A 19,337-nucleotide genomic window follows, 5' to 3' on the forward strand; every position below is an offset into this window, starting at 1 on the left:
TTATAAAACTTTATTTTTATTTCAAATGCAATTCATGTCAAACCAGCACGAGTGGAATTCAACTGAGCATAGCAGGATATGCTCATTCATGCTATTATTAAAGCAGGCATCAGAGTAGAACACACAATAAGCGGTAACACGCTACATGTTCAATAACAATTAACTATGAGAGCATTGTGAAGCATTTGGAGCCATTGAGAAAACATTTATTGAATTAGTCAAATATTACCTGAATTTTCTAACATTTTATATAAATTCAGTATATACATTTTATACTTTATTTCTTATTTTATAACGCAATAAAAATTAAATTTCATTAAAGATCTGTTTTTATAGTTGAACTAGTATACATTTTCTGTAGTTAAAGTGAAATATGTGTATGTTTAAAATTCAGCAAGAAAAAAGAGGAAAATTCTAGTGTAGGAATAAAAACTAAATCCTAGATCTCTACCTGAGCTTGATGAGCCAACTCCAGTGCTTCGTAATAACATCTTGCCTTCTCGATGCAGCTAGTGCCCAGTTTATCCGTAATTTCTTTCAACCTCCTTGTTGTATCCGAAAGAAGTTGTCCAAAAGCAGTGTGAGCTTCCTAAAAATCAATTAAGATCAAATAAATATTGCAAATATTACATACAATGTTAATTTTCAACTTATAAAACAAAATACTATTCCTTACATCCAATTCAGTCTCCAATTTATTAATATTATCTGCTGCGTTGTTCAAGTTCTCCAGCTCAATCTAGAAGACAAAAATTTATCCTATAAAAACACTATATTATACATAATTTATATAAATTAAAATATCTAAAAAAGATTATGTCAGTATGAATTCTTCTGAATTTTTTCAATTGATGGCCATTCTACAATAAGCCATTAGTCATAAATCAGAAGTTAGAAGTTGGAAATTGACGACTGTGATTGATCAATTTCCAGCTTCTAACTTCTGATTTATGATTAATGGTTTATTGTAGAATACGTGTAAAACTTAAATTATGTGTTTTATGTCATAAGCTTTAGAGTTAAAGATCGCTATTTCATTATTGTGATTATTTATTTGTTAGTTGCAATATTCCAGTATTCCGTGAAAAGGAAGATATTATTTCAGATTAAATTATTACCTAAATTAGAAATTAAATTTTTTCACTATAGAAAAGAGAAAATACTTTTCCTTATTAATTTCTCTTTTTCAAATACAATACCACAGGAAAAATGAAACAAAGCAAGAGGTGTCTCGAGAGTATCTTTTCCCAATTGTCTCACATCTACTTAAAATTTAAATTATACATTGCATGCTGTAAAGTTCAGAGAGTTAAAGATTGTTATTTAATTACTGTAATTTTATTTTAATTATAATATACTAGTATGAGAAAAGAAAAAAGAGGTGTACTTCATATCTAAATTTAGTTATTTCATTATAGAAATAGAGAAAAGAATACTTCCAATCATTTATGCTGACATCATTTATTTCTCTTTTTAGATATAATAGTATCAAAATACAAAAAGGAGAGAGAAATTACTTCAAGTTGTGTATATGCCTAAATTTAATTATTTCATTAAAGAAAAGAAAATACTTTTATGCTTATATAATTCATTTCTTTTTTCAGATATAATATCATCAAAATAGAAAAGAAAGAAAAGAGAATATTACTTCACTGGGCATATATCTAAATTTAGATATTTTGTTATGAAGAAGAAAATACTTTTACTCACATTTATATTCATATCATTTATTTCTCTTTTCAGATATAATGCCATCAAAAGAAGGCAAGAAAAAAAAGAAAAGGAAGGTATTATTTCACTTGTAAATTGAAAATTATTTATTTCATTATATATATATATGTTCTTTTTAACTGAATGAACCTTATATAATTCATCTTTTCTCTTTTTCTCTCCAATTAAAAGAAAAAGAAAAATAAATCATCCAAGCAGTTCAACTAAAAAGAACAGATCTACAGAGAATAATTTTATTCTTTTCTGTCCACATCATTTATTTCTTTTGTGAGATACAATACTACCAAAAATAAAACCAAGGAGAAACAGGTCTCAATGTAGAATATAGAATCCTTTCTTAATTGAGAATCCTTCGTTGCAGAAGAAACAACTCCGTTCATTAGCGATTGAGCTATCCTTAATCTCGCACATCTCACGTCCATCCGCACAAAAGAAGGAAAGTGAAAGCAAAGTGGGACAATGTACCAGGCAGTGTTAGGCACTGCGACCGCGACGAACAGACATAACCTAAAAAGCCACGGGCGTAGACCGCGTGTAAACGGAACCAAACAGAACCGAGCGAATCGTTCACGAGGCGAAACCTCCCCCGAGAGAGCTCACCTGGATACGCGGATCCAGCGCGGCCTCGGCGTCCTCCGCGACGTCCATCCTATGGCTGACACAGGCGGCATTTAACACTGGTGCGACGTCGGGGACGACGTGTCAACTCATAATCGCCCAGCCGCGAAATCCCACATCTGAATGATCTGAGGCCTTCTTTGCTTTTCTCCCCCTTCTTGACGTAATTCTTCTCAGGCGTTGCGACACGGATGTTTACATTCCGCGACACCCTCGCAAGCTACTGCGTACAGTACGTAATTACGAGCGCATAACGCACTCCCACGACGAGACTTAACGCCGATGAGGCTCTCTAGGCGTGGACGGAACCGACTGGAGCCGACGAAGGCATCAAGGGAATCAGCCGAATGAGTGAATTGACGCGTCTGAATTATGGTGGAAGGGATAACATGGTGTGTGCAGTTTGCATCTCTCTCTGAATTTCCGCCGTCTCTGTCCTATAAATGTCGATAAGAGACTAGGGTTGCCAACTGTGTAATGCTAAACATGGGGATATTCATAGCAGAAAGAAACCTGAAAGAGGACATGACGGCCCAAAACCTGTAACCGCAAATTGCTGCCGCGCACTATTGCCCTCTGACAAAGTGGCTGTAAACTACATAACAACGTCCACCTTTCTTAGAGTACATTGTCCACTTTTCAAGGCTGGAGATGATAAATCGTGTTACATATAACACGATTATATGAACCAAATATCGATTTATCATTTCCAGCTTTGAAAAGTAGACAATGTACGCTGCACTTGCAGTGCATTAATTCGCTGGATCATAGTAGCGGCCCGATTTATTAACGTTTATTTTTTACTCAAATACTATCAACTTTACAGAAAAAAACTGCAAGAGACAAAAATCATTAATTCTTTTCTTATAGAACTAAGAATTTTTTCAGAATTTTTTATCAACTTTTTAGTACTGCATTTTCTTATTTTCGATAAGTCGGGCCGCTACTATGATCCAGCGAATTAATGCACTGTATCCTAAGAAAAGTGAACGTTGCTATGTAGTTTACATCCACTTTGTCAGAGGACAGTACGCAGTAACATTTTGCGATTATAAATTTTAGGCCATCATGTCCTCTCTCAGGTTTCTCTCTGTCACCGATGAGATACTATTAAAGACTGTCAACCCTGGGTAAATTTTCTGCGGTATAAAAAGGGCCCGCAGGTAATTGAAGAATGCTGACATTATCGCTGACAATTGATATAAATTTGCTATTATTAACATAAATATTTGGTTTATACATTATTAAATTCATGATTTTTTATTACATAAATGTTCCATAAATAAATATGTATACTTGTAAAGCTATAATATTCTATATATTGCAGAAAAATTACAATTTTTTCTCTGCAGTTATCATCTCTGTTAATAATAAAACTTTGACGATAACACTAAAATTACAATTAAAAAAAAATCGAATATTATTGAGTTCTAAATGCATAAATACGTCTACTAAACCAATAAATCATAAAATTAGTATAATATTATTAGTTTTTAACTTTTAATTACTTCAATATTCACAAAGACGCGAACTCCCGTAAGGATGTCGGTCTTTAATAGTATCGGTGTCTCTGTTAATAATATCTCGTCGTCAGTAACAATTTTTTTTTTTAATGTGGCGTTACTACACTTCTACACTTTTACACTCATACTCGATTAATTACATTATATTAATACTTTTGACTTTTACTGGTGCTTGTCAGATCAATTTTACTATAGATACCAAAAAAATAACAAAATTACATCTTTTATATCATTCACTTTTATTCTGTTCATCGACGTAACATATTCAATAAAAAAGTTTGTCAATTATAAGGAAATCTATTATTTGTACAATAGATAACTATATATTTTGCAGATATATAGAGCAAACGCTACAAAAATACAATAAGTAACGCCATCTAGCACAAAGCTCGCGCAACAACAGCACAGGTCGCGTCGCGATAGTCGGTGTCCAACAATCATGGCGTCTGCCAAGTAACAATGCTCCACGCCGCGTTAACGAGTGCCTTACGGTTTTAGGTTGATGTTACCGCGTTGCCGTGCTCAGTACTCCGCGTTACGCACTAGCGAATCGTTTTCTACGTTTTTCTACATTTTTCTACGTGTAGTGGCGCAGCCCGAATCTCTCCCTAGGAGATCTTCCGCCCGTGCAACGGAGGTGTGTGCAACTAGTGCATCCGCGGCGGCGGCGGCGGTGGTTCGCGACAGCGGTTCATCGCGGTGAGTCACGGAGGCTCGTGCACGCACGTACTTACTTGAGAATCATGAGTCCGCTAATTGACAGTTAATTGAAGACTGACGATTATCTATTAGGATCCACAGGCTAATCGAGACGTTTGCGCGAAAAGAGAGCTGATCATGACGGCTGACCGGTGCCGATTTCTCGCATCCGCTTTTCTGTCCCGCGAATCCGATCCGTCGTTTCGCACAGCCTTTCTTCGGGCGATGACTGTTACTCAACATCCTGGTCTTTTTTTCTTAACGTGCAATCGCGAATAGGCACGACAAAGCAATCAAATCGGTGTACCGCACGTCAATCACGTCCGTGGAAAAGTCAAATTTTGTATCGTTATGTCATATCCTAATTGGGTGTTTTTACGGTGATATCTGTATTTTTTTTTCTTTACATTTAGTGATATTGCATTATGATAAATTTAAACCTGATGTAGTGATCTTCACTTGAGTTTTTATGTTTATTTACTATAATTGTTTGGTTGGATTGTTGTACTTTCAGAATAGGAGACCATTGTTTTGAAAATGCCTACACAGACGGCAGAGAACGATGACATTCGAGTGAAAATTGTATATAATGGGTAATATATGCTGTTTTAAAAACTATTTTTTTTTTTTTTTTTTTTAATTTGTCTTTGATTTTACAAAATAATAGTTAATTTCTTTCGAGTTTTAAATTCATATTATTTTAATTTCAATATATCAAATATCTTTTAATAATTAGTTATGTTGATTATTAATTCTTTGGAGCTGACAATGGGGATTCACTTTATTATTAAATTTTTTTGTCAAAAATATTAATTCCATTTTATTATATCTGCAAATTTGGATTATTCTTATTAAAATATATTTAGTTCTTATTAAATAATTTTTTTTTCAACATAGTATTTCAGTATTCTTTTTATTTTCATTTTAATATCTCGAAATTAGTCTTTTTTAATTAACAAATTAAATAGGTTTTATGAAAATCAATAACTGTTATGGATTTTGTCATCAGCTCCAGAGAATTAACAATAAATATAATATACTAAGTGGTATCAGAATTAGTTCAAAGAAAGATTAATAAGGAATATTGATATATTTAAGATGTTAATGAGATCGATAAGGATTATACAAGTTGAAAAAAAAATAGGAAAGATTTGAAGACAAATATATAACATGACATTTTTCTGCATTAGGGAAATACAAATCACGTACATCACTCCTGGGATTTCAGTGGATGCATTGCGCGAGGAGATGCGAACGATATGTGGCTTTGGCACAGAGCAATTCACAATGAAGTGGGTGGATGACGAAGGCGATCCATGCAGGATTGCCTCGCAGCAGGAGTTGGATGAAGCGCTGAGGCTGTATGAACTCGAGAAGGACACGGAAATAACTATCCACGGTCAGTTAGGCTATTTACATTGAATTTCTGTTTTCTGTTAAAAAAATTTTATACATAATAAAAAGCAAAACACAAGCAAACACATGCAAACATAAGCAAAACAGGAATAGAGAATAATACAGGCAATAATATTTTAACTTATGGCAAACTGATATCAATTGATACACAATTTCTTATATGTGAAATCTTGTTGCCTGTGTTCTTCTCTACTAATACAGGCAGTAAGATTTTTGACCTATGCAAAAATCGTGTATCTACATTAAGAGAAAAATTTACTAAATTTTAATGAATTATAATATTTTCATAGTACTAGCTGAATATTTAAATGTCAATATATATTTAATATATATTAAAGTCAATATATATTAAATTTCAATGTCAATATATATTTATTTGATATAAGAATCATTAATTTGATTTAAATTATTTTTTTTTAGTATAAATATTTACCGTAAGTAAATAAATGTTAAGTAGTAGTATTCTTCAAACAAATGTTTATTAAATTTAGTACATTTTTCTTAGTATATTGATATTAGTTAAGTTTCTTATAGGTTTTGAAATCTTATTACTGTTATTCTCTACTAATACAGGTAATAAGATTTTCAATCTATGGGAAATCGTGTATTTATTAGTACACAGTTTCCTATAAATTATAATCTTATTGCCTGTGTTATTCTCTACTAATACAGATAATAGAATTTTCAACCTATAAAAAATAGTGTATCTATTGATACGTATTTCTTATACATTGAAATCTTATCGTTATTCTCTATTCTTATTGTCTATGTTTTTCATTATGTATAAGACTTTACGCACTGGATTTCGCAAATATCTCGCATGTTGCTTTGATTTTAGCGATGCATTAATCGCTCAAAGACTGCGCATTTGCAATCGACGGTAATCACTTGCATGCTAGACACTTATATAATTAGGAATGGAGTACGGTACTCGTGAATTATGCGCGTAGAATCAGCGCCCGGTAGCGAAGGCGCATACATATGTATGTGACAAAATAGGTTCATCGGTAATGTCCACCGATGTCTTTAATATTCCAACATTAATGGCCGCCGTTTAGATAAGAAGCCGTCCATAAATTGCGCCTAACCGATATATCTTGGCCGTGCATATTAGCAGTAGCGCACTAAATGTACGTGTGCAGCCGCACTTTCAAGTATTGATACACGCCTTGGATAACGGTATGTACGCTTCGACGATACTCACCTTATCGGTGGTTTATCGCCGATATGAGTTGGCGATTAACGGCGAAACAGCTCCATCGGCGCCTGACCGTAGTGCCGGTGTTTATTCGGTACACATCGATCGATTCGGTGTGCGATTTCTCAAGGATGACGACATTCTCGGATCGCGCATACATTTCCGGTCTGCGTGATCACGAAGATTCTATGTGCAGGCGTATGATACATTTAGAAATTCATCAGCTCTCCGAGATTTCCCGGAATAATTTGATACGGATCTCATTTGTGCGACAGCAGGATACTTCTTGGAAGGAGAATCTTATCATGATCGCGCATACATTTCCGGTTTGATGGACTTGGCTGTCATCTTTTTTTTCCATTTCTCTCCACTCAACTTTAATGATGATCAAATCCCTTTGATGGAACAATCCCTTCGAGCTTTAAAGATTAGTCCTGTCCTTTTTAGCTGAGTTTCTTCCATGCTTCATTTTTTTTCTTTTTTTCTCCAATATGAAGAGGAAAGGAGAAAAAAATGAACCATGTAAGGAGTTCAGCTAGAAAGAACAAGCTTATTAATGTCTCAAAGAAAAAAAAAAGGTATTTGTATACCTAATATATTTCCTTGTTTTTTAATAAAGGGGAATTAATTTGCAAAGTATGGATCGAAAATATCGGTTGCGAACTTTTCCAATTAGAGAGCTCTAAAATAATGAGAAAGTACAACTAATTAAAATACTTGATACTCGAAGGATTATAGAGCCAGGTTAAATATATTGTTTCCACATAAAAATAATTCTCTTATTAAACGTAGCTTAATAAGATTGCATCTCTTTTCCGGAGCCTAGTAAAAATCAATAATTTGTTAATGAAAACCAAACTTGGTACACGAATTTTATTTGATGCATGTGAAATGATCGGACATCTCGCCACACGAATATCGACAAACTTTCATTGTCAGTTTCTCGATGCATATGACACGCGTCAATCCTTATAAATGTATAGGTTTGTGCGGTATTGGTCGGAGCAATAGCGATGACTGTATACTGTCACGAAAGAACGAGGAAGAATCGACGGGACAGCGGCCGAAGGCGCGGGAAATGCAATATAATAACTCAAAGAGACAAATAGCCAAGGATCAAAATGAAAAATAGTAAAAGCCAGAAAAATAGAGCAAAGAATAAAGTAGAATAGGGTGAATTGCATGTTGTGGAACGGAATGGTCTTTCTTGAAATCCCCGGTAAAAGCAGAAAGATACAAAGGGTAGAGAGTCGTTGACTGGAAGAAATGGAGTTAACAAAAAGGACAGGAAACATATAATGTAATATGAGGCGTCGGTGAGGGGCGCAAAGTTTACTTGAAAACGGTGACAAGAAGAATCGGTGGATAATCAGTGAACAAACAGCAAAGGCATGAAGGAGGGCGAGCGGGAGAGAGAAAGAGGTAGAGCTTGGGAGAGGCAGAAGTTGTGGGTGGATATAGGCGGGTGTAGGACCGGCAGCGACACGGGGACGACGGGGGATACATGTATCACCTCCACCTCGGCGTGATCCGCGTTTGCGCGATTCGGTCGGTAGCGTGCGCCGGGCGGCGACGACGGCGGTGGCGGCGGTGGCGGTTAACGCATCTCGCCGCGGCGGTAGTCGATATCCTTGCACGGACTGATCAGCAAGGGCGCACATACACGTCACGCGCTACCGTCGACGCGAATCTGGCTGTGAGATCCCCAAGATCTAATTGCCGCAGGTGGGAGGAAAGTGCCGTGGAGCGAGGAAGTCGAGCCGGGGAAGTCGCCGCAGAGTTGCGAAGGATCTCTCCGACAGCTTACTGGGCCACGAAAAAGGGGTTGCGTCATTGTGCGCTTCGACTACGACGGTGGTTGTCGGCGCGCTTGACTCGCCATACCGCGAGTGGAGAGAGGTCTCAAAAGAGGCGGTAAACTAGCATTGATCGAGGCTGGTGATTCGCCGCATGCTCATCCCGGCGGCTCCTGTAAGAGGTCGACCGCGGTGAAGGAGAAAGAGACGAAATCGAAAGAAGGGAAGAGAGAACTTGACAAGGGGCGAGGCGGGTAAGGCAATCGGTATATATACATAAATAGAGAACGAGGGAGAGAGAGAAAGGCGGACAGAGAGTCAGGACAGGAAAACAGAGAGGCGAGGCGAGGCGAGGCGATCGCGCGCGGTTGGAGCGAACAAAAGGGATATACATATCGCGGCGATCGAGCAAGGCGAGGCAAGCACGGCTAGACTCGCTACAGAATGGCGTGGGGCTACTGGAGCGCGACTTCCGTCAGCGACCGGGGTCGGTCACCTCGCCGCGAGAAGGACAAACAGCATCAGAGTCTCTATCAGCAGCATCAGCCGCCGTCGCAGCAGCAACAACAAATGCACCAGGCGGAGCTGTCCGCGCAGAGCACTTACGCCAGCGTGCAGGAACGAGAGATCGGCGTGACCGCCCCCGGCGTGGGGGTTGCGACGGAGGAACCACCCTGCAGCATGATGATCCAGGGTGGTTCCTTCTATTCGTATTCGGCGGCGACGGCGGCTGCCGCGGCCGCCGCCGTGAGTCGTCGTATCTCCACCGTTGTCGAAGGTAGCGGCGGTGGCCCGTCCTCCCTCACCTCTACCAGCATGGTGTTACCGCGGGAGCGCCACGTGAGACCCGGCACTAGCACACATCCGCCGTCGCCGGGTAGCGGCGACTCCGCCGAATACGAGCAGCCGCTTGTCGGTCATTTACGCTCCGCGGCCGACATCTCGCCGCCCCCTTGCATAGTCGGTAGTCCGCCGCATCATCATCAGTACCATCATCGTCACCATCACGACGACATCTTCGCGCAGCCTGGTACCTCGTCCAGGGCGACGAAGCTGCTCCAGTGTCCACCGGACACCATCGAAGGCATGGACGAGCTATCCGAGGCTGAGCTCGAAGAAGTGGCGGCAAATGCCGAACTAATTTACGGACCCACCGCGACGTGCCGGGTGCACGGTCCGTGCAGTCAACAGCAGCTACCGCCGCCACCAGAGTCCGCGCTCTCGATGACGTCGCTGCTCGACGTCGAGCCTGCGGGCCCGTCGCAGTTCCAGTTCAACGAGATCACCTGGGGTAGGTGCAGCCGAGGGTGGGATGCATTGAGGAAGAACTCGGTCTCTGGCGCGCGACCAGATTCGCCCTTCTCCTCCTCCTCCTTCATCTCCTTCTCCGTTGTCGCGTTTCTTTGATGCAGCCCGTGATCTAGGTCAAAGTCTGCCCGTCTGTCTACCTCGCCAAGATAATACTCGCCACGTTCTTGTGAGTGTGCGATCGCGTCCGGTGCATCTCGCTCGACGCCACGACGGTCAGAAAAACGTCTTCCGGCCGCCGCATGACTCGCGGACGCCCTCCTTTTCGCCGGCTTTGGCATTTGTTGACGGAAATTGTCCCGGCTCCGCGACGTTTAGCGCATTGCAGTAATATAAAACTCTAAGTCGGTCACGTGAATTAATTATCGCGACTTTGTCCTCGCTAAAAGTAAGGGTTGCGCTGGTGGTAGTTGCTGTCGAGTTGTCGCTCGGTTTAGTGCATCTTTTTTTTCACGTCGTGTATGATGGATGGGGAAACTTTTTTCTACCTATAAGCTATATCAAATTTATTCTGCCTAACATACCGCACTTTATCCGATCGCATTAATTTTAATTGATGACATAATTCACACTTTCCACCTTTCGCATTAATTTCATAGTCATGAAAATAGTCATCTAGGTCTATTGATTCTTTAAATACGTGCGTATTTTTTTATTTATGAGTATATTATGTATCTCGCATCATCGTCGTTTTGTCATAGTTCTTTGTAGCATGTTGAGCAACAAAGGCGATTATCGTTGCCGGATGCTTTGACGATTAAATTTCATCTCTTTCTTTTCTAGCTTGCACAATCGAGGGCAACGATTTATTGCGTTCATTAGAAAAAGCAGCTTTGCAATTTGTTGTAAGATTTTTTAATATGTGATTGATTTATATATTATATTTCGATCCAGTGAGGAAATAAGAGCAAGATCAAACATACCTAAATTTTTTAGAGAGTACTCTAAATTTTTTAGAGTGAAATCTTACTCTAAAAAGTGAAAAATTGAGCTAGCTTTGAAAAAGAGTGGCTCAATTTTAAATTTTCAAATCTGAGATTTTACTCTTCAGAATTTACTTTACAAGTTTTTAGAGAGTATTAAAAAATTTTACAACAGTTACAAAACTGTTTTTTTTCTATTGAACGCAGTTCAATGCATCATCGTCTAATAAGTAATTTAATTTAAAGCATGAATTAGAACTCAGCCATATTCGACGCTACTTGGTTGTACTTAGCAAAAAAAATAGCTTTGCCACTGAGATTCTTTAATATAATTTTTTTGTACATTTTGATCCAATGAAGAACTAAGAGTAAAACCAATCATATTAAAGAATTTTGCAATGCTGTTTGTTTTTTTTTTGCTAAATATAGCCAATATGCATTGTTGTTTGATATGCTTAAATTAAAACATGAATTAGAATTTCACCACCATTCAACGTCATTTGGCTGGATTCAGCAGAAAAAGCAGCTTTGCAATTATTGCGAGATTCTTTCTCGATTGATTTATTTACATTTAGATCCAGTGAGGAACGAAGAGCAAAACCAATTATAGAATTGTACAACAGTTGCAAAGCTTTTTTCTTCTGCTGTACGTAGTCAATACATTGTTGTTCTAGTATGTTTAATTTAGAGCATAAATTAGAACTCTATTTTCAACGCCAGTTACTCGACGATCTAGTTACGCGAAGGGTTTTCAAGTTTTAAGTACGATCTTCGTCGTTGTGCTTTCCTTCGCATGATATATGCGCCGGTGCACTTATGCACTTACCATATTATAGATCCATGCTTCGAGTGTGCCACACGTTGTCGTTGCCGTCGTCGTTGTGGTCTTAGTACGTGCATTCTCCATACAGCTCGTTGCACGTATCCCCCACGTTAGGGGTGAGCGTACATCGTATCGTCTTTATCGTCCGTGTCATCGATCCCCCTCCGCGATAATTAGTCCATGAATATTTCAAGGAATTGCGCTCACCTCTCGCGCCGGCATGTTCACCTCTCGTCCTGGGATCGTCGATACGCGGCCCGCGGTGAGCTCTCTCTCTCTCTCCTGTGTAACAAACGATTCGATTACGTATATTGTACCAACGGGAGAGCACCGATGGCCTCGTTAGCGAACTCGCGATCGTATGACACGCGTCGTATCCACGCAGCCCTCGCGGCTGCGCCTCGTCTCGTATTCATGTGATAGAGGCTCTACGGAGAGAATCGCTTTAGCAAGACGTGCCATTAATTTTTCCCCAACCAATGGATCCCCTATCAAATTCAGTATTTTAAATTTAACAAATCTCGGCGTTTCCATAATCCAGACATTTTAATTGTTAATGGACTGATAAATTGATAATAAATTGATTATAAATCTCTGTTTTAAATGAACCGATTAATGCGCTTGTTCCGCTTGCATAATTCTGCATTATTCACTTATGAATTTATTTGACCTGTGCACTTCATACGGACGGAATCGATTTAAATTTATTTAAATCTCTTTTTGGTAAATCTATTAACGAATTCGTGCTATTGATTGTTCTATAGGTCTATTGTCCGTCAACCTGCATCCGTCGAGTATCGCTCGAGCCCGAGGATCTATTTTCGAGTTCTGCAAAAAGATCAGCGATTTTACCTGATCGAAGCACGTGCCTTCAGACAAAAACCTTTTGTCCGTTTTCTCCGTTGTGACCTTCAGTAATAGTTTCTTCGGCTTCCTTCAATCTTCCTCTCAAATCTCTTCGCGGACCGCGATGCACCAGCTGGTTCAAGTCCGGGTAGCCGCTTTAAAGCATTAAAGCGAATAATCCGGAACAATTCGCGGCTTCAATTTTATTCCACTCATTAAGCCGTGCCGGCTTTCTTTCCGGGTTTCATAAAGTATTATTTGCTTGCGACACGCGACACAATATACTTAATTGTATATTTAATCATCATTTCTATTATACGCACTGCGGGATTCTTCTGATAAAGGGCTCATGTCCTCGCTCGTTCTTTGTTAATTAGAATTTATATGGCGCTTGTGTAACCGCTCCTGAGCGGTAGGATTATTAAAGCTGACGATGTCGCGAGTAACGAGATTAAAAACGTTCGCGGGAAATCATTCAGGACCTTCAGCGAAGGTTTTCGCACGCGTGGTTACGACGACTCGCAGCTTTTATCGGCACGAAGTGGCGAGGAAATTTAATCGCAAACGCACCTCTCTCTTCTCTCTCTCTCTCTCTCTCTCTCTCTCTCTCTCTCTCCCTCTCGCGATAAGTGAGTGATAACGCGACGCTTGATGGCACGGATAGAATTCAGTGTTACTCGTTATCTGACCGTAACCGGAGCGATACTGACTAGGACACAGGCAGCCAGTACACACAGTATGTTGGACAACGAGCAGCGAATCTCGATCGGGTTTCGGTACTCGAATTGCTTCCCGTGTAAGTTCGCATTCGACACTTTACCAATTCCGATATAAATCTTCCCTTGATGAGATGGAAGCGGGAGTGGCGTCGATCGACGACTCGACGTCTCGTCGATGAATTAAATACGCAGTCTTAATTCATCGATCGCTTTGCTATTAGGAAGCATGATTTCGCAGCATCTTCCTCTAGATATTTCTAGCTCAGCGGCTTTATTATTAATTATTAACGTAGCTATACACAGACCGTTTCTTCATCTCAGATATCGCGTGTCATAATCCATTAATCTTGTTAGATCTTTTTTTACATTTAATTTCCTTTTATCAAAATGTGTACGATATGGGACGGTGGGGGGTAGGAAATGAGAATTACTGTTTAGACTCGACAGTAGAAGCTTCAGATTTATTTCCATCGTATTTCCAAAATTTTGTTGAAACGGAAACTGAAGAGAGGAGAACGTTTCACATTTTGTCAGCAAAGCGAACATGAATTCTTTCTGTTTTGTTACAGTTTTTCCGAACGTGCCGCCTGCTCCCGGGATGCCGTGCCAGGGAGAAGACAGTGAGTGTGTTTACTGTTCATTGGAAATGAACATCTCAGTCGCCGGCCGAGTCGCGCAGCTCCTCGCTTGCGCTCGATGTACATTAGCCATTGCGTACTAGCCAGCGAGTTCTAATTAACCGTTCGGTGGAAAGAAACGATTAGCGCGTGATAATACGATGCGTAACTCCGTTACGTGCGGAAGCAGAAGAACCGTAGAAGGAACATTCATCTCTCGACACCCTGCTCTCTATCAAAGCTCTCCCTTCGACACAATTTTCAATCACTATCTTCATGACATCGACACTTGCGTTACACATCGAAAAAGCTCCAAGGCTCCTGATCCTTCGGTGCAGCTACGAAAGATTGAACTTATACTTATCTCTTTACATATCACGTCTCGTATTCGATAAAAGACTTATAAGACATGTCTATTTAGTTTGTGAATTAACGGATAACGAGAAATTTTGATTAGTTGTAAAATCTATTTTTTTCTGATAATATAGGATACGCAAAGATTGAATTACGTTATAATATTGTAACGATTGAATTAATTTTTTATGATTTAATGAATTAATTTTGATTGAAATGATTTTTCTAAATGCATGATGAAGTAAAGAATACACATGAATGCCACTAATGCGCTGCAACGAAAGGTCAGAAACCTTAAAACACATTCGTTCCTTATATTGTACAGTCGCTCGATAGTCGCCGAATGATAGTCTACCAGAGATTCCATCGATGTCATGATGACCTGAGGAAACCTGGAAATCTGGAAATAACTGCGTCAGAGTGATTGGAAAAATGCTTTTGCTCTGAGTCGCATGGCTTCAAGGGTGCGAATAATTCTCATCGAGGCTTCCTCAAGTCATCGGAGCCGATATTCGGCGATCGCTCGTATATAAAGCATGAATCAAATCCGATCAATCGTAACTCTTCTCCGAATCCTTTAGAGTTGTACAAACTTACCATCATTCCCGCGTGTATTCAACGCTGCATGAAACACATTTCGCACGAAATGTTGTTGTTTCCCGTTCGCATCGATTCGCTTCGTTCGTTTCGATGAAGCCGCACGTTGTTCGATTGCGCGATCGGTCATGACCAGGAGAGAGGATGGTAGCGTAAAATCAATTTGCGAAGTTATTCGATATTTTAATATTCGACGACGAAACTTCATTACCAAAATAAAATTCCTAAACGAACCGACTGAAAACTTTATATGGATAATATAATCTACTATTATTCATTTTACAAGATATTATGTAAGCGTGTCTATAAAGAGAGTGCCAAGAAAATACTTGGAGAAAATTGTCACCGAAATACAAAACTATATCTAGAGAGGACAGTTAAAGTTTCATTGGTTTTCTTTTTGTCAATAGAACATGTCAAAATAATTTAATTAATTATTATATTATAGAGATTAATATTAGTAATTCATTTAATAATTAATAGATGCTAATTGTATTTTCATTATAATGAGGTTTCATCGTCATTTGACACAGATGGATCGCGGAAGTCAATCGCGGCGAATTGATCGATCAGTTGATGCTTTCCATCATTGTGACATTTATGTTATTTCATTTTCCGAAGGAAGCATCTACAGACGTGGCGCTCGTAGATGGAGGAAGCTGTACCGAGTGAATGGCCATATTTTTCAGGCGAAACGATTTAATCGGGTAAGCATCATTCCATTTAATTATCATTGCGACCCTGTACTTTATTCATCAGCCCCTGGTCCCTCCCTCTCGCTTTGCTCTCTTTCATATGCAATTTTTGCGAAAGTAGATCTGTCGCAGGTGCAATGCGACCGGCGAAACTCACGTTCTGTGCAGAGCACTTCCAACTAAAACTTGCTGGCTAGTGACTTCGTTGTCGACAAAGGGAACCGAAAGGAGCAGTGCTCTCTTTGTTTTCTCTCTCTCTCTCTCTCTCCCTCTCCCTCCCTCTTTCTGACTGTGTTGCTGGAAATGTAAAGTTGCCGTCCTTACGAAACTAGGTTCACGTGCAAACTCAATCTTGCCTCGCGCGTAATCCCCTCGTTTTGTTCTCATCCTCTTCCTTTCTCCAATGTACTTTACTTTACCTCAGCTCTTAGAAGAAGAGCATTTGCTGCGTTTAAGAGCGGATACTTAAACTTAATTATCATTTGTCTTAGACTTTGGTTCCGGGATGTTTAAAGTCGGAGCGTCGCATGTGTTTATCACTGCGTGAGGCTTAAATACTCGACTTTCATCTTGCGGAATACCGCGATACACCTCTAATATGGATAATTTGAGAAGTAATACAATATAATATCCTTCGTTGATTTTATTTGCAGAGGGCCTTCTGCGCGTTCTGCCAGGATCGGATCTGGGGCCTCGGACGACAGGGATTCAAGTGCATCCAATGCAAACTACTCGTGCACAAAAAATGTCACAAGGTGGTACGCAAGCCATGCCTGAGCCAGCAGCAACAGCAACAGCAGAGCGCAGAGTCGCAGACGATCGACAGAAATGGCGACCAACAGCTTGATCCGTATCCATGCGGCCCAGCGACTCATCTCGAAGATGAGCTCACAGAATCGCCAATCATTGAGGAGCATTCACGCGATCGTAAGATAACTTCATTAAACATATTGGTTATGTATTTAAATATTTTTTATAATAAAAGAATGAATGATATTTTTATAGCAAAAAAAAAAATAAATTATAATTTTCTGCCTGTGGAGATATTGTTGCAGTAGGATTAATAATGTACAAAGAAATAATTCATTTATTATTTTGTAGGTGTATTAGATAATATATCTCATGCATTTTCTAACAATTATGTTAACGTATTTATTTTATATATGATTAGAAGATAACTTTTTAAATGATCTCTTTCTGTATTGTTGCATTTCTTTCACATTACTAATACATTTTACTATTATTTATTTAATATTATTAATTTTCATTTTTCATATTTATGATTTTGTAGGAATCGGACATGAAGAAGGGGAAGAACTACCATTGGATACATTGAACGAGGGTGATACTTCAAACGACATGCAACGGCAGTATTCGTTGAACGACTTCGAGTTGATTAGGGTGATCGGTCGTGGTTCCTACGCAAAGGTCTTGATGGTGGAGCTGAAGCGTACTAAGAGGATTTACGCCATGAAAGTAATCAAGAAGTCCCTGGTGACAGATGACGAGGACATCGATTGGGTGCAGACAGAGAAACACGTATTCGAGACAGCCTCCAATCATCCCTTTTTGGTGGGCCTACACTCTTGCTTCCAGACGCCTTCGCGTTTGTTCTTCGTGATCGAATTTGTACGTGGTGGGGATCTCATGTTTCACATGCAAAGACAGCGCCGTCTTCCTGAAGATCACGCACGGTTTTATGTAGCTGAGATTAGCCTGGCGTTAAATTTTCTACATGAAAAGGGTAAAAATTCCCTCTTTTTGTTTTTAACAAATTGATAGGAGATGGAATATGCAATTAAATTCAATAATCGTTCACTTTCAGGTATTATATATAGGGATTTAAAACTGGATAATGTATTACTTGATCATGAAGGGCATGTTAAGCTTACGGATTATGGAATGTGCAAGGAAGGCATCCGGGAGGGTGACAACACCGGTACCTTCTGCGGCACTCCCAATTACATTGCTCCTGAGATTCTACGTGGCGAGGAATACAGTTTTTCAGTGGATTGGTGGGCTCTAGGAGTCCTATTGTATGAGATGTTGGCAGGCCGTAGCCCCTTCGATCTTACTGGCGCGGCCGAAGACCCAGACAAAAACACCGAGGATTTTCTATTTCAAGTCATTCTGGAGAAGACCATACGTATACCGCGATCCTTATCCGTTAAGGCTGCATCTGTCCTTAAAGGATTTCTTTGCAAAGATCCGGCGGAAAGGTTGGGTTGCGGAAAGAGGCCTTCTGGTTTTCTCGACATTGTCGCTCATCCTTTCTTTAAAGCAATTGATTGGGAAATGGTAAGTATCGTAAATACAAAAGCTTAATCGATTTGAAAAGTTTTGTTAATGCCTTTTTTAACTTCACAGCTGGAGCAAAAACAAGTTACACCACCTTACAAGCCACGTTTGGATTCCGATCGTGATCTTGCAAACTTCCCACCCGAATTTACGGATGAGGAAGTCCGTTTGACTCCAGATGATCCGTAAGTCATTATGGAGTTTTCTAAATTTATATAATTTAAAAGTTTAATGAAAAACAATTTTTATGAAAATTTATATGAAGTCCTTATTATATCAAGAAAATTATCATTGTCAAATAAATTTTGGATGCAATATTCATACAAGAAAATTTTCAGGAAACAAATTGAGAAAATCGATCAGAGTGAATTCGATGGTTTTGAATATGTGAATCCTCTATTAATGTCACTGGAGGACTGCGTGTGACAAGAGCCACTTTTCATTGTGCAGCGTCACAATCAAGACCAGCAGCAACAATATCAACTGCAGCAGTGCTACATGTATGAGTTACAAGACAGACTCGCAAAACTTCGTATCGATCCCCTACTTCCCGTTGTCGGCTCAAGTAATCAAGGTTATCACAATAACGTATTTCTTATGACGTACTCGGAGGAGAATGAGAACGACAATAATTATAACGAGCATCATCGGCTACCGCCACCCTTCCCCTTCCGATACGAAAGTCCGACATACTCTCGTTCTCTAAGTATTACAGACGTAACTTATAACCCAGGCAATAATAACGCGATTGTTAGCAATTATGACGAGAACGACTATGACGATATGGAAGATGAGAATCCGCGAAAAGGTCTCCTGAAACAGATATTTTGCCTTCCATTAAACTAAAGCTCGATTCGAGCTTCTTTATTAAAATTTTGTGTCCACGATGCTAGAAATCGCTCTGAGACCTCGAATAGAAAACAAATTAACAAATCACATTTGAATTGACCAATGCGATTGGGCAACTCTTTTTCCGCGATCTTGGAGTAATTTCCATCATCGAAAATACAAGGTTTAAAAGGATAAGGTTGCCTCTGATTCGATTACTCGATACGCATTTTTGTAGAAACAGCTCGAGACTTAGTATCGTTGGACGTAAACGTCTCGTGTAGTACATAGTGTTAAAAAATACGAAAATATTTAATCCAATTTAAATATATATATTTATATATATAT

General features: G+C 39.3%; 2 protein-coding genes across 6 annotated transcripts in view; one reads left to right on the forward strand and one right to left on the reverse strand.

The window, feature by feature from the left end:
* The window catches only part of LOC108749684 (SH3 domain-binding protein 5 homolog), a 5,682-nt gene extending 2,982 nt beyond the window's left edge, over positions 1-2,700 (reverse strand). The window contains exons 1-3 of the mRNA XM_018488562.1: positions 2,332-2,700; positions 677-739; positions 452-589 (exon numbers count right to left, since the gene is read on the reverse strand). Coding sequence (XP_018344064.1) covers positions 452-589; positions 677-739; positions 2,332-2,379 — 249 coding nt within the window. The 5' untranslated portion in view covers positions 2,380-2,700. The remainder of the gene's footprint in view (positions 1-451; positions 590-676; positions 740-2,331) is intronic.
* Positions 2,701-4,309: 1,609 nt separating this feature from the next.
* On the forward strand, positions 4,310-18,671 carry LOC108749683 (atypical protein kinase C). 5 transcript variants are annotated; one of them, XM_018488558.1, is made up of 10 exons: positions 4,310-4,571; positions 5,086-5,164; positions 5,762-5,970; positions 14,170-14,220; positions 15,790-15,875; positions 16,517-16,790; positions 17,155-17,607; positions 17,689-18,161; positions 18,231-18,346; positions 18,500-18,671. In XM_018488558.1, exons 2-10 carry the CDS (start codon positions 5,109-5,111, stop codon positions 18,585-18,587), a joined length of 1,806 nt encoding a protein of 601 aa, XP_018344060.1. In that variant the 5' UTR covers positions 4,310-4,571; positions 5,086-5,108; the 3' UTR covers positions 18,588-18,671. The 5 variants fall into 5 exon arrangements, with proteins under 5 accessions (XP_018344060.1, XP_018344061.1, XP_018344062.1 ...); XM_018488559.1 differs by lacking the exon at positions 4,310-4,571 and having other exon boundaries at positions 4,946-5,164; XM_018488560.1 differs by lacking the exon at positions 4,310-4,571 and having other exon boundaries at positions 5,125-5,164; positions 5,800-5,970.
* Positions 18,672-19,337: the final 666 nt, after the last annotated feature.

The sequence above is a fragment of the Trachymyrmex septentrionalis genome, unplaced genomic scaffold (assembly GCF_001594115.1).
Source record: "Trachymyrmex septentrionalis isolate Tsep2-gDNA-1 unplaced genomic scaffold, Tsep1.0 scaffold31, whole genome shotgun sequence".
Taxonomy (NCBI): Eukaryota; Metazoa; Arthropoda; class Insecta; order Hymenoptera; family Formicidae; genus Trachymyrmex; species Trachymyrmex septentrionalis.

Excerpts from the sequence above, each read along its gene's own strand:
- LOC108749683 (XM_018488557.1), top strand. The coding sequence starts at position 9,426 with ATGGCGTGGGGCTACTGGAGCGCGACTTCCGTCAGCGACCGGGGTCGG. Across the intron at positions 14,221-15,789 it reads GCCGTGCCAGGGAGAAGACA|GAAGCATCTACAGACGTGGC; the intron begins GTGAGTGTGTTT and ends CATTTTCCGAAG. Across the intron at positions 16,791-17,154 it reads TGAGGAGCATTCACGCGATC|GAATCGGACATGAAGAAGGG; the intron begins GTAAGATAACTT and ends ATGATTTTGTAG.